Raw genomic sequence first — 13,912 nt, forward strand, 5'->3', positions numbered from 1 at the left:
AATAAGTGTAACAAATAATTGTCACAAAAAAAAAAGCAGCTTCATCAAAGCAAGGCTCCTTCCTATTGTCCGTGAGGTACAGGGGCAGTGCTGCAAAGGAAACTTCCCCCCTCCTCCCCACCCCTCCCACTTACAGCGAGGTGTAGCAAAGCCCTGCGAGCGTGCAGAGCTCACACGCGTGTGTCAGAGGAGGGGCTGCCTCAGGGCTGCGACGCTGTCACCAACAAGTGTGGGGGGGACGCCTGGGGACAGCACAGCCCCGGCGCTGTGCTGGGCGATCCGGAGCTGTGTCACTTTAAGGCATGTGATACTTTCCTGAGCAGGGATGCACTGAAATAGGCTCCGGTACTTCCAGCATCCTGTAGCAGTGTACGTACAGCTGCCCGGCTCTGCACTGCCTGCGCTGGAGTGAAGCTGCTCCGTCTTTAAATGCAAACTGCTCCTCGTCTTTAAGTAGCTTGGAAGCTGCAGATTGTCTCAAGATCGCTTCAAAGGTCTCATCAAGCAGAAGGTGATGCTAGGAGATGATTTAAAGGTGAAAATGAGAAGGTTTCCACCCCTCAAAGCTCGGCCACTTTTCTGACGGCAGTGCCTGAAAGCTCAGATGTCGTCTTTACTCTGGGAACAGGATTTGTAACGAGATTTTTTATTTTTTTTTTTCCCTCCTAATCCTGATAAAGAAGATTATTGGGAAGCTATTAGAAATCCCTTATTGTGGTGCAGATGGATTTTAAAAAGTGTTAGACCTTTCCAATGAACACTAATAGAGTGCTCTGCTCTTGGCTGGATTACTCAGGTAAGGAGCTTCTTTAGGATTTAGGATTCAGAAAGCAGATCTGGAACTCATCAGATAATAACGGGAGGAATACTTGCTGCTGTGTTTCTTAATAATGAGGAGATGATCTGTGCATAGAACTGCGTGTATGATAAGTGCTGACAAATGAGAGTAAGAAGGAAGGTTTATAGGAAATGCTGGGGCTTCAGCAAAGGTATTTTATAGTAGAACAGTTTGGTAAAGATTTGAAAAATGTAGAAATGGAAAGCACCAAAAAAGAGAGTGGGTTAAGGAAGTCTGCTGTCCATGTGGTTTGGAACACGATTCCTGAAGGCTGACACGAGCATTTAGCAGACTGTGGAAGTTTGGCTTTGCTTTGTTTTTTTGTCCAGGATTTCAGAAGTTTGGGTTAAATAACCCAAATGCCTGAAACGTTCCTGTGTGCATCCCTGTGACCTCTCCCTCATGTAAAAAGCATGGGAGCACCAAATGTGACATAAAGGCATTGATTCCTGCAGGCACGAGGAGCCTGCTGGGAGCTCCCTGAGCTCGGGGGGCAGAATGTTTCGCAAGGGAAGTGGGTCTGAGGAGAGGAGCAGAGTTCACTGTATGCTGGAAGTAAATTGTCAGCAATGGAACCAATTATATGCTGAGTAGTGCTTCAGATACTCCGAATGGGGGAAGGAAGAGTCTCATGCTGATCAAAACAACGTTTTGCTGTTTGCTAGTAATTAGATTTGTCAGTTTGTGCGGCTCTCTCCTGACAGTTAGTCTTAAAGCTATCCAGAGGCTATGTCTACTCCTTTAAAATTTGGGGGAAAATAATTTTTCTTGCATATGTTTCACAGATGCTGAGTTTCTCTTTTCATGCTGCTGATTTTCCTGCTGCAGAACCCCCGATAGAACACACAGAATTCTTACTTTCACCTGTATTTGTAAAGGCACGATTTTTCTATGAGAGAGATTTGATCTCTAAGTCTTTCTTCCCCTGTAAAAATGATGTTCAGCTGATTGGGTTATTAGACAGAAAATGGCATCATGTCATTGGCTGAATAAGGAGAGTGCCTCAAGTTTGATTAATTTAGCAATATGAAATGCAGCAGAAGGTGTTGTTAAGGGAACCGGACGATGTGTAGCGTAGCTGAGCCTTGCAAGCCTCCAGATTCTTGCAGGCACTGGGAAAGAGCCGAAGTTGAAAAGTCAGAGGAAAATTCAGGCAGCTAGTACAATAGTGAATACCAGCATGGAAATGATTGCCTGTTCCTGATGCCCAAGCATGTCAGCGCTGAGAGACAGAAACAAAGTGCTCTTTGCCTTTCTGTAAGAGTTTCTGTAGGATTTTGACACAACCTGCCTTGTGAAAAAGAGCAAAGCTTTTACGGAGAATGTATGAAATGCAGGATACAGCCAGGCTGGTCCCTGTGCACACGCAGGTCAAACAAAAGAAAGCTGGTTGTACTTGGGAGTTAGAGGATAATTCTGAGAAACGGTTACTTTCTTTAGCAGGCAGCATCATAATTAAAAACTAATGCTTGCAAAAGTCAAAAACAAGAATCTGTTACCTTCTGGGGCAGAATGAACCTCCCAGTCTTTGGGTGGAATGTTGTTGAAATGCCTTGATGCCTGATAACATAACATGCCTATCTATTAGGCATTTATATTAGTTTTGATGTTGTCTGGATATCAGTGTTTTCAGCTGATTTTCCCCACAACTGTAAATTAGATGTTGGACCAGTGTAGGGAAAATTTCCCAGCCTTATTGTTGGTTTTTTTTCCCCTGGTCCTCAGATCATTACAGTTTCATTTTTGTCTCTGAATTATTAAAGTTCTCCTGGCTCCTGCATACTGTTACAGCAACTGTTCTTTTTTGGACATGACCTTTGTTGTATGACAATTGCATCCTGCAGGGGGGGGAATAGGCAGGCAACAAAAGATTTTGAACAAAAGAAGTAGAAAAGTAACAATACTGTTGTATTGGAAGCTGATTATTCTATGCGCTGCAAGGCAATGGATAATAATGTCTGTCTAATATTTTGTTTAGAGAATGGCAGTGGTGTCTGCAATGTCCTGGGTCCTGTATTTGTGGATAAGTGCCTGTGCAATGCTGCTCTGTCAGGGATCCCTCCATCACACTTTCCAGCAGCATCACCTGCACAGACCAGGTAGGACTGACAGCATTCTGCAGCTGATCCAAGATTGCAGGCTTTCTGCCATGCTCGTGTCTATCTTGATGAATGACTGAATAATCATAAAAACCCATTTTGTCATTTAACTTTTCTAGGTTGACTGCCTTTATGTTACAGAGCATGAATTCATTTGGTCAAACATGTGTTGCGCTTTGCCAATCTGATGTTAAAATATTTATTTTAAACGCTGTTTTGTAGCAACTTCCCACTATGGGAGTCTCCTTTTGGATTACAGTTTAGTCTCTGTCCTTATTTCTATCTCCTTCTCCCCTTCTCATGCAGTTCTGGAGTGAGCGTATAAGTCAAAAAGACATTGTGACAACAGTTTTGGGTAATTTTGTTTGCAGTATGGAACCCAAACAGGACAAGGTTTTGCTATTTGGAATGCTGCTACCACATCTCCTCAGTCTCTATTGCTCACCAGAGGTTGGGAGTTTGCCTCAGCGTAACTGAGAATAGAGCTTGTCTAAGACTCTCAAATTTACCTCTCAAAATCGATGGGGATGTGGGTGTGTGGCTCAGAAGAGAGTCTGGGCTTTCCCATGGAGTTAAACACATGTAAGGTTGGAGTTAGTCCCACAGGTCTGCGATGAGGAGCTCAGACACGTTTAGCACTGTGATCCGCAAGGGCTGCACATTAGTTTTATTGCACTTCTGTTTTTTATTGGTAGAAATTGGTCGTTAATTTTTCAACTGTTAGTTGTGCTTTGAAGAGAATGAGCCTTGTTTAAAAATTGAGGAGCTGGCATATTCCAGAGCAGTGTTATCATCTGGTTGAATTTAGATGGGCTCAGAGTGGTGTATTCCTAATCCAGATCGACAGAAGGAAGGGAGAGGTCTTAAGAGCATAAGAAATTGAAGATGGCAAATGTTAACTTGCAATGATTCATCATTTAATATTTAATAAAGAAAACTTTGATTATTTTTTAAGTCTTTCTTAATCTAATGACCTACCTTCAAAGAAAGCATGTCTTGAACTGCAGATTTTTAGCAACCCAAAGTTTTCCTGGTTATTTCCCTTGTGTAAAAGTCATAGATCTTCCTTCTTGGCATAGTCTAGTTTGCTTGCAGTAAAATATTCATAGTACAGAAGAACAGACGTAAGTCTTCGATGGATCAGTTCAGTGTAGCTACTGGTTAATGAAACTCCACCATCTTTATCAGCTGCCCCTGGAAGTCTGAGTCTTTGAGTGGCACTTACTCAGAAAGTAAGATAGAAATATTTGTTATGACTCAATTGTGAGTATTACTCCTGGTTATTTGAATCTGTCCTCCAGTGAAGGCAATAAGAAAAAAGGGTGCAGCTAAGCAGATAGGTAAAAGGAAAATGTAATCTTGTTTTGCAAAATTGGTTGAAACAAAGTGACATTATGAGAAAAAATGAGCTGGACAGATTCAGAACCCTGCAACATTTGCCTAAGCTTGAAAAATCACCTCCTTTATGAGGCAAGAACAGTGGCACACTGAGCGCATACCAAGTGTTGGGGAAATGCGAAATATGACAAAATCTTTCACTCAGAGATGAGATACAGATAGAGTGAAGGTTTTACAGCTGCCTCATCACCTACTTAGAAACAGCCCAGCTTTCCCTCTTGCGAGCCTTTCTCAGGCAGCATCTCCGCGCCCTACATGAACAAGATTGATGGCGTTCCGATCCCAGGCAGCCAATTTCAGTCTCTCAAGAAATAATCCACTACACTGACAGATGAGTGGAATTTGACATGATGTTCACCTCTGATTCAGACTGTGTGGCACCTGGGAAGTACCAGCAAGCAGGCATTCTTTAGGGAAACTGTTCCAGATCTTGGGCGATTTCCGCTGTCACAACAGAAAATCAAGGGAGTGTTTTTTACAAGGCAGTGAATTTGCAGTCCACCAATTGAATGGAAAAAGTTGTATGTAAAAGGGATGGAAATATGTTAATTAGCAAACAGAGTGATTTTAATGTATTCAACTGCAGTCCCTGAGCACCCCCTATTTTTCATATTTATAATGTTAGGAATGCGTCATTTACTTTTAGTTAGTCACTGTGTAAGTAAGATTAAAATGTTCAGCTAAATAAAAGTGAGTAAAAAATGGATGCAGATGAACCAATACATAATTTCAGTAATTTAATATTTGGTACATGAAATTTCAACTTATTGAATCAGCAAATATAGCTGTGATCAATAGCGTGCTCAGCATACCTCTTCCCTCAGCTTGTGATCTTCCATAGATAATAGAAGCTCTAAAACAAGAACAGAGCTGTTCAGCTCCATTGTGGGGTTACTTTGGTACAAGATGATGAAAAAGGTAAATTCCAGCCAGTCATGTGCTTCTCATACTTGATGAATAGAAGTCTCACTGAGCACAAGAAGGTGCAGTTAAAAGATAAAATCCTCATGGAGTGGATTTAGCATAATAAACTTGAACTGAACTCAGTGGATTAATGCAGTGACTACACCTATCTGTAGTGCTGCTGTCAATTCCATTTTGAAACACTGGAAATCAAGGGCAACATAGTTTACAATCAGGTATTTCTGATCTTTTCTATTTCCTTCCTGAAACTTTCTTAAGCAAGCATCTGAATGGATTGAAATAAATTTCTACACACAATGTGCAATCACAGAAGTTTAAATCTTCCTTTCAGTCTAGAATGCAGTTTCATAATTCAGGCCTTTATTCGGTTAGATGACTTGGCAGAAGGTACAAACCTGAAAACAAATGTGATAAACCATTTTACGTGACAGTGTTTGTAATTGACTGGAGCTGTATCTTCTGTGAGATGTTGGCAGGAGGGCACAGGTAGTCAGAGGACGGTAAATGTTGCTGGATGTGAAGATGGATTATTGTGCTGTCTGTGAATTCCTTCTTGTCTCATTAACGCAACAAAAAGTTTCGATGCTGCTGTTAAGTACTTCAACTGATGGTGTTCTTTTTTAGTTGAGACAAAAGAGAGGGGCAGGGTGGGTTTTGGGGTTTTTCCAGCAGAATCTGAGGATCTTGGAGTAAGCTAACTGAACACCTTTGCAGCATGATTCCCCCTGGGTAATACGCATCGTTGTCTGCAGTGTTTTAATGAATATTTTTCATTTTCAGGAAAACTGTTAGACAGAGGATGCATGAAAGCGTTCACGGGGAATATAACTTGGAGGGGGGGGCAGACCCCTTCATTTTTTAGAAGCATGTCATTTGTGTGATTTAATAAGAACCGGCAGTAATGAGAAGAATTCCACATTGGCCATTTTCGGCTGTAAGATGCAGACGGTTGTAGAGCTGTTGAATTGGCCTGAGGATTAGAGTGGACAGGTTGTGATTTGCAGAGTTAGCCAAGTGCCTGTGATAGTCCATTGATCATCTGATTGACAGTATTGACTCTGCCCCAGAGGCAGAGAGTAGATGCTGGCATTTGGCAGGAAAATGAGATATTTAAAAAGCAAAGAGTCTCAGGTTTTTTTTTCCCTAAATTAAAAATAATAATTTAAAAATCTGTGCAGTGTGCAGTTCTTAGTGAATTTTCTGGCTTTGTTCCGTGAATGAGGGACATCTTGCACCCAGCTAGGACTGTTAGCTGGCACTGAATCGCAGTGGGCAATACTGGCCATGTGTTGCTTAAAAACGCAGGAAAGCACACTGGAGCCTGTAAGTTCACGCAAGATAATTAGCTACATATTAAGGATGCTGGGTTAGTCTTGCATTCAGCATAAAGATGCGCAGCAGACACAGGCAGAAACATGTACTTACTATAGTAATGCTGACATTTGCAAATATGTTAATTAAAAATAAGTTTATTCCAAGGAAGAAGTCACAGAGTGAATTAAGGATGGCTAGAATCTATATCTACTAAATATAAAAATATCTTTATTGTGGCAGTTCTTAATGATGTACCCATTAGAAATCATCTCAAGGAATCTCTATACCACATACTGTGAGGAGGAAAATCTGTATCAAAGCAATTCTGCACAAGTTAACCACCAACATCAACCTAAGTGTTCTGAGCATCTTTCTTAGTAGACAGCATTTTGTGGAAACTTGAGTTTGTGATGGTGAGCAGAAGATCTATGTTCCGATCTTGGCCTTCCCACTGTTTTGTTTTTTTAATAGCCTTAGGAGGAAACTGCATATTTTCCCATTTTGAAAGACTGCTATATGCTCTAAACACGTTGGCTATTTCGTTCAAAACAGCCTGGGAAGAATGTTGGTCTGACTCTCATTCCCCAGCAAAGTGTAAATAGAATATTTTCTGCTTGCCAAATGAGATATGGAAGATGGATTTAACAGGGTTTTTGCTCTTGGTGTTGATAGAAGCAGATGTAGAACCAGGTAGTTAATGCATAGAAGTGTATGGTTTCTGCGAGAATTGTATTCCATTAATCATATGGTGGGAATGCAAATTGTTGCCTTTATTATACGGTGTCCATAATGGTGTGCAATGACTCCACCTGTGTGCAGTAGATCAGCTCATGGATGTGAAATTTGGCAACTGGTGCTTCGTGCTGTGTTAATTGGAAGAAACAAACTGATAGCTTTAGCACCTGATTTAGTTCTCATTTATGTCTGTAAATGCACTTGAAATGCTGTGTCTGTATACATCTTGCTTTGTTCAGAATCAGACAATCCCAAATACCCAGCTTGGTATCCCACAGGTGCTTGCTGGAATTCTTTCTCTCTCAATACTTTTCTGTTTTATACCTCTGGTCTTCACAATCTGTTCTAGAAAATATGAAATTACCTACTGCAATGTAAAGCAATCCAGCCTGGAGGTACTGACTGCATTTCCTGGTCCCACACAATATATTTGGACAGAAGTGGATGAACGTGTTTGTGGTCTGTGTAGGCAGAGAACTGATGTAATGAAGCTCAGGCTGAGGTAGGGCTGCTGCCAGCATGATAACACTGAGTTGCCTGTAAATCTTGTGCAATGCACTTCTTGACAGCAGCAGGCTGTATTAGAGGTGCTGCAGACTGATTTTTGAGGAGTCAAACATCCAAATCAGAGAAACGTGGCTATAGGGGGTGTTTGCATCCAGAGACTTGGCTGTGTTTTTCTAGGGCCTCTGAGCTGTTACTTTAATGGTCTTCCTTCCCTCAGATAGAGGAGAGGGTCTGCAGCACTGCTAGTGAGTATGTGGTACTTGATGGAAGGCGGATGGCAGGAGAGTGCCTCTCTCCTTCACCTGAGATGGGAGCATGGCTTGTATGCAGGTGGAGGAAAGCTGTCACCGGTCAAGCTGCTCAGCTGCCTCATTACTTCTGATCCAGGGAGGCAACACAGACTGTGGGGAGCAGGTGTTGCAGCTCAATGGGCTGTGAAGAACAATGTGGCCAAGGTGTGTGATGGGCACTGGATACCCACTGCGCACAGCGTGGCTCTACGAGCTGCTGTGAGCATTGCTGTCCTGTTGTGTGACAGCAGGAGCCCAGGGTGCTGACAGTGGTATTCTAAGAGACAGCTCTGCTCTTATAGGTGCAATTGATGCATTTTTTTCTGTGCTCAGCTTTGGTGCATCCTTCTCATGCTACCTCAAGTCCCCCCTCCAACTTCTCTATGGGTGGCTATGTGGGCAGTAGTGTGGCACATCCCTCTGCAGGGCTGGAGCTGCTGTGGGGGAGTAGGGACACAAAAGCCCCTCTGAATGCAATGCCTTCCTCTTCTGGAGCTGCCCTGAGGCTCCATGAGTCACAGAAGGGACCTCTTGAAGCTCTGTACTATTTGTAGCTTGCTATCACAGTTTTAAAGACCGTGAGAATTCATACTGCGGTGGTTGAGCTCTAAGGAAAAGTTGGCACCTACAAATATAACCCCCAAATGCAAATACAGTTTGCTCTGCACAGAAGTGTTTCTGCTGATAACATCAGAAGCCTGCCTTTAATGATTAGCCTACTTAAATCCTAGACTCGTTTATATTTTAAAAGGCAATATCCAAGTGCATTTCCCCATAAGATAGGTGTCTCTTTTCCCATTAAATTTCATATTGTTTTATCCTATCCCTCTTACAATCTTTGGATTTCTTTGTACGTTCTCTTTTCTGTGCTGCTGTGAAATCAACCTTTGCTGTGAGCGAGATCTATTTTCGTGATGGGATTCAGCATTTTTGCCATTTCCAGATGCTCTGTATAGAACAGCTCACTCCAGCTGGACTTATCTTTTTGCCTGGTAGCAGTGCTGGAGACTTTTTTTCATTGTGCTCTAGGTAGGCACTGTTATGACTGCAGCACAGTTGGACTCCAAATTTATTAGATTCAGTCAGTGATGCACAGTGGAGAATTGGGGGTGTAAATTAAGCTGAATGAAGTTACAAAAGCCCCATGTATGTATTTGTGACTCATATTTCTATGCTCTATTTAGAAGATTATCTGACATCTCTCTTTCACCTTCTGTATTCCTGTCAGAACAGGAGTCTTCCTCTTTTTCTTTGCGTTCAGTGAAGAAACCAGTCTTGCTGTCCTTGAAGGTCACTTCTCCAGTGATAAGATCACTGTGGCTACTATTTGATGATAATTGTTCATAGTATTCCATAGTAATCCTTCTTTTCCTTTGTTAGGGTGGAAGGGAAAAAATAAAGCTAAAAACTAGATGTGCTTGGGAAGTGAGTTGGTGGCACAAAGGAAGGACCTTGCTAGTGTTTTGGTTGATGTGAATGAATCGAGATTTTAAGAATAGACTCCTAAATGCTTGCTGTGATCCCAGCACCTTGCTCTCCCGTTGTAGATGCCCATCTGCTCTGAGCGTTTCTGGAATTCAGTGCACTCTCATGGCTTAATCAGTAAAGGTTCTGCACTGCCCAAGGGGCAATGTTCTTCCAAGGGCTGGAACTCACTTATCCCTTCAGAATCATCAAGTGAAGCAAGATATAATTTCTTCAATTATTTTCTCATTGTGGTGTCTTGACTTTGAACGTGGGAGAAGACTGATCTACACCAGCAGTTCCTACTAAAGGTCATGCAGGCTGAACTCTTAATAGAAATCGAGTCTCAATATTTTTTGTACAAGCTGTAGGCACGGTATGGGGTTGTATGTTATGGAATAGGCAGTTAAAGCACAGATTGAATGGTAAGCCTTGTTTCTTTGTTCTTAGGAGAGCTGCAGATCCAGTAAAAATATGCATTTAATCTGTCATTTGATGTGATCCAACACTCACTCCTATTGGATGGATAGTTCAGATTCTGTAGGTGACAAATCAAGAGCTTTCACTGTAAATCTACCAGATACAATGAGTTAAAATCTCACTTGTAGTTAATTTGCAAGTGAGTGAAAGCCATACAGATGGAGGACTTGATTGGGAAACACCTCACATCACACATGCTGCTTTGTTGGAAAGTGAGGAACTGGGCCTTTCAAGTTCTGGTGCACACTTGATAAAACTTTTTTTTTCAGTGTCCTCATTAATGCTATTAAAAAATGCCACTAAGTATTTTTGTCAAGCAAAGCTTCAGTGTGATTTTACTGTATTGTTAGGGATTTATTAATTATAATCTTTTCTTGTGGAGTCTATTTATTTGATCATGACATTAATTGGCTGCCAAAACAAACGAGAGTTAATTGTGTTTAATTAAGTGTTTGGGAGCAAGCAAGAATGGTTTATTTGGAAAATCAGTTTCATTGATTAGTATGTTTATTTTTTAATAGGACACGAATAAATGAAGGGAACTTATTGTTTAGCACCTTTTTCCCCTAAATGCTGAAGAGAAATCATAGTAACAGCTATGCTTCAGGCAGATTCAATACCAAAGTAAACTCAAAGTTCTCGTGTTCCTCTCATGTTCCTCTTAGTATGCAGAATCACTGAACATAAAGGAGGACTTCTGTTGCCAGAAGTTGCTCTCAATTATTTTTTTTTCCTTAAATGAGCTTTCTCAATCTGCTGTTGCAATGGAGACCAGTAGTACTGGTCTTAACTAAAGTATTGCTTAAATCTATAAGCCAGTAGGTCTGCGCTAAAGCTCTTTACTGTGACTGTCATCAACTCATGAAGAACTTTCTGGCTGCTTCCATGGGATGCTTTTAATTTTGAGTGGTCAGTCAGCCAAAAGGGCACCATGATGCATGAAAATGAGAACTGAAGAGATGAGTTGAAGATAACGGAGGTCTACAAATGAATTTGTGATTGGTTTCAGTGTGCCAGTGCATGACTTGACAGAGAATGATTGCATCTAAGCCAGCTCCCACATCTGTAGTATAATTATTTCTGTAGTAATATTTTTGTGAGGCTTTAATGACCTGGGGAAAAAAGCTGCGTTTTAGAAACTGTCTTTCCGTAGCTGAAACCTCAACCCTTTCTTTGCAAATTCAGCTGCCCAGGTGGTGTTTATCTTAACTTTGTTTTGAGTTTCTCTTAAAATATGCAACTCCTTTAGTTTTAATTTAGCTTCTCTTGGTATTTCTATTATCTTTCTAGTTGGCAGGCAAGAAAATCCAATGTGCATCAAATGAAACCATTTGTCATGGATTAGTGCATGCAAATGCCATGATGACAGCAACAGACAAAAGCCTGAGAGTGTCTGAATGCAACTTTGGAAGAGAAAATTAATGAGGCCCAAACACCACAGATAGCAGTCCCTAAATGAGTTGATTCTATGCCTAAGTGCAAGGCAACACTCTTCTGTTCATTTCCATAAGACTAAAAAAAAAAAAAGTGAGGAAACTTTAAGATGTTTGGTGTTCCCTACCTAATTGGAAGGGTGTCCATGGGGACCTCCTGGTTTTCCCAAGGCTACACAATGGCAGAATGTTTACGGCCTGTTAATGTCTATCTGGACCTGCAGTGGGAAATAGGTGTGGGGCTCATGGTGAAGCAGACACAAAGAAGCCATGTCAGTGATGCTCCACCATACACATCCCTGTTTGTCGCAGCACGTTGAGTGCAGGTCAGCTGCCATGTAGGGCACTCCAGTGACTCCAGAGGTGGCATTCTTCTTCCTAGTTGTCTTGACTGGAAACTTTCTGCATTTCTTTTATCCCTGAGAATAAAGTAGTTGTTTAATGCTAGTTCCGTTGATAAATGTCAACTCATTCAATTCCATAAGTTATCTTCATCTCCTGCTTGTATTTGTTACTTGAACTTCATTACGAGTCTACTCTAGAATCTGTAGAGTGCTAAAAGATAAATGTGGGTTTTGCCAAGCTTTCCGCTTAAAGAATGGTATGAGGAAGTGTTGGGGAATGCAGTCATTGAAAAGGTGCCCTGACTGGGTGCAGGCTGTGAACAGTGGGCATGTGGTGTTATCACCCTTAGGAGAGCACCAGGCAGAGAGGCGGTAACTCAGTGAAAGGTCCTCAGTGTAGCCAGACCAGCTGCTGTCCTCTAAGTTTTTAACCACACTCATTGTCCACCCACCCCCTCAATTTATTCTCTTTCTAAATGTCTCCATTTGAATCAGTTTCTTTTATGTGTGCTCTTAAGGCGCTCACGTTCCTAAAAGGTTCTGTAAAACTTCAGAGCTGATGCACCTGGGTGTGAGGTACGAGCAACAGAACACCTCTTGAATTCATCCCAATTAGAACAACATACGCATTTATCAAATAGTCTCAACCATTTCTATTTGGGGAAAAACAGATTTGACATGTAAGATACTTTTTCATTTTCTGACATTGATACCAAATTTTGTTAACTGTATTTTCTAACGCAGGAAAATATGATCTATAACTTTTTTCACCCACAGGAAAGGCTCTGTCTGTGAATCAGATTTTCCTGTGGGGTAAGTTACATGTTTTGTTCCTGTTCCTACAGCAGACTATATACAAAGGAAATTTACTATTGCAGCAGTTTATGGCTTTTGTTTGTATTTTTCCTTCTGTGCTTGGATTTGTGTATTGCGGGAATCAGACCCTCATCCTTCACATCCCCAGTTTTTTCCACTGTTTTGATGTTGTAGTAAAATCGAGGCACCTCACTGAGGTCATGATATTGCCATAGAAATAAGTGTGCTGGTCAGGTTGGGTGAAGCAGGCTCTGGAAATCAACAAATGCTGGGGATAAAAATAGGCACAAATTAAAGGGAAAGGGATTTCTGTTTTCAGTGTGAGTCATTTGATGGTTTCCCCTGGTAAAAGAGTTCCTTGACTTTTTAGATTGGATTTGAATTAGCTTTGAGCTGCAGTGTTTCATGATGATGTGCTTTGTACATGCAGTAGGATATCAAGTGGTTTCTTTATCAGTCATGGTCTTCTTCTGAGGCTCAGGTTGTGTAATTCAAGGGGGACTTAAGTTCTTATGTAAATTGAATTATTCGCTTATGTTCCTGTTTTGTTTTCTAATCTTTCAGAGAAATAAGAGAATCTATAGAGTCTAGAGATGGAAACAAACTACAAAGTAGTATCACAGTTACACTGCAGTTCTTCTGATAAGGATTATGACTTTAGAGTGCTGCTCCCTGCCTCTGAGGGGCCGTGCACTTTAACAGGTGAGAAGGGATAATCCCTTCATCCTGGCAGAATCTATGAATCAAAGTCTGTTTGGGATTTCATTTCAACTCTATATGAATTTTCCTGCTTTCAAATTTAAGTAGAACAAAATTGTGTTTTGTTTAGGTACTAACTATGTAGCACACTCTTATTACAGTTTTGGAGTTCCTTTTGTAAGGACCTCCCTGCTTTTAAAGAAGGGCTTTAATGTCTGTGTTTCACATCAGAACCAAGTATATGAACAAAATTCTTATGTACTATTGTTGGAAGAAAATCCATATGCTGACAGCACATGTAATCTCCAGAGCATCAATGTTTGCTGTGGAGAGAGCACCCAAAGCAGCACTTGTTTTTGTTTGAGGTATTTCTTTCCCTTCTTGTCCAACCGTGGCTGATCCCCATGTATGATGTGCAGTACTTCCATAACATCTAGCATTGCATCACATGAGGATACTGAGATCTCCATCATGGATGTATTTTCAGTAGTGGAGGCACTGTTATTCTGTTCCTTAAGCGAGCTTTTGGTAATGTCTGGTGGCTGCAAGAGAGTCTGTCCTCCCAGCTGGT

At 41.3% G+C, this 13,912-nt stretch overlaps 1 protein-coding gene across 6 annotated transcripts in view; it reads left to right on the forward strand.

Annotated features, from left to right (window-relative positions):
• The window catches only part of TAFA1 (TAFA chemokine like family member 1), a 293,761-nt gene that overhangs the window by 94,052 nt on the left and 185,797 nt on the right, over positions 1-13,912 (forward strand). For 3 of the 6 annotated variants that reach the window (XM_048958045.1, XM_048958044.1, XM_048958046.1), the window contains 2 exons: positions 2,817-2,937; positions 12,604-12,639. In XM_048958045.1, coding sequence (XP_048814002.1) covers positions 2,820-2,937; positions 12,604-12,639 — 154 coding nt within the window. In that variant the 5' untranslated portion in view covers positions 2,817-2,819. Of the gene's footprint in view, positions 1-171; positions 797-2,816; positions 2,938-12,603; positions 12,640-13,912 lie in introns of those variants that run through there. The other 3 variants (XM_048958042.1, XM_048958047.1, XM_048958048.1) reach the window with 2 other exon arrangements.

The sequence above is a fragment of the Lagopus muta genome, chromosome 11 (genome assembly GCF_023343835.1).
Source record: "Lagopus muta isolate bLagMut1 chromosome 11, bLagMut1 primary, whole genome shotgun sequence".
In the NCBI taxonomy this organism is placed as follows: Eukaryota; Metazoa; Chordata; class Aves; order Galliformes; family Phasianidae; genus Lagopus; species Lagopus muta.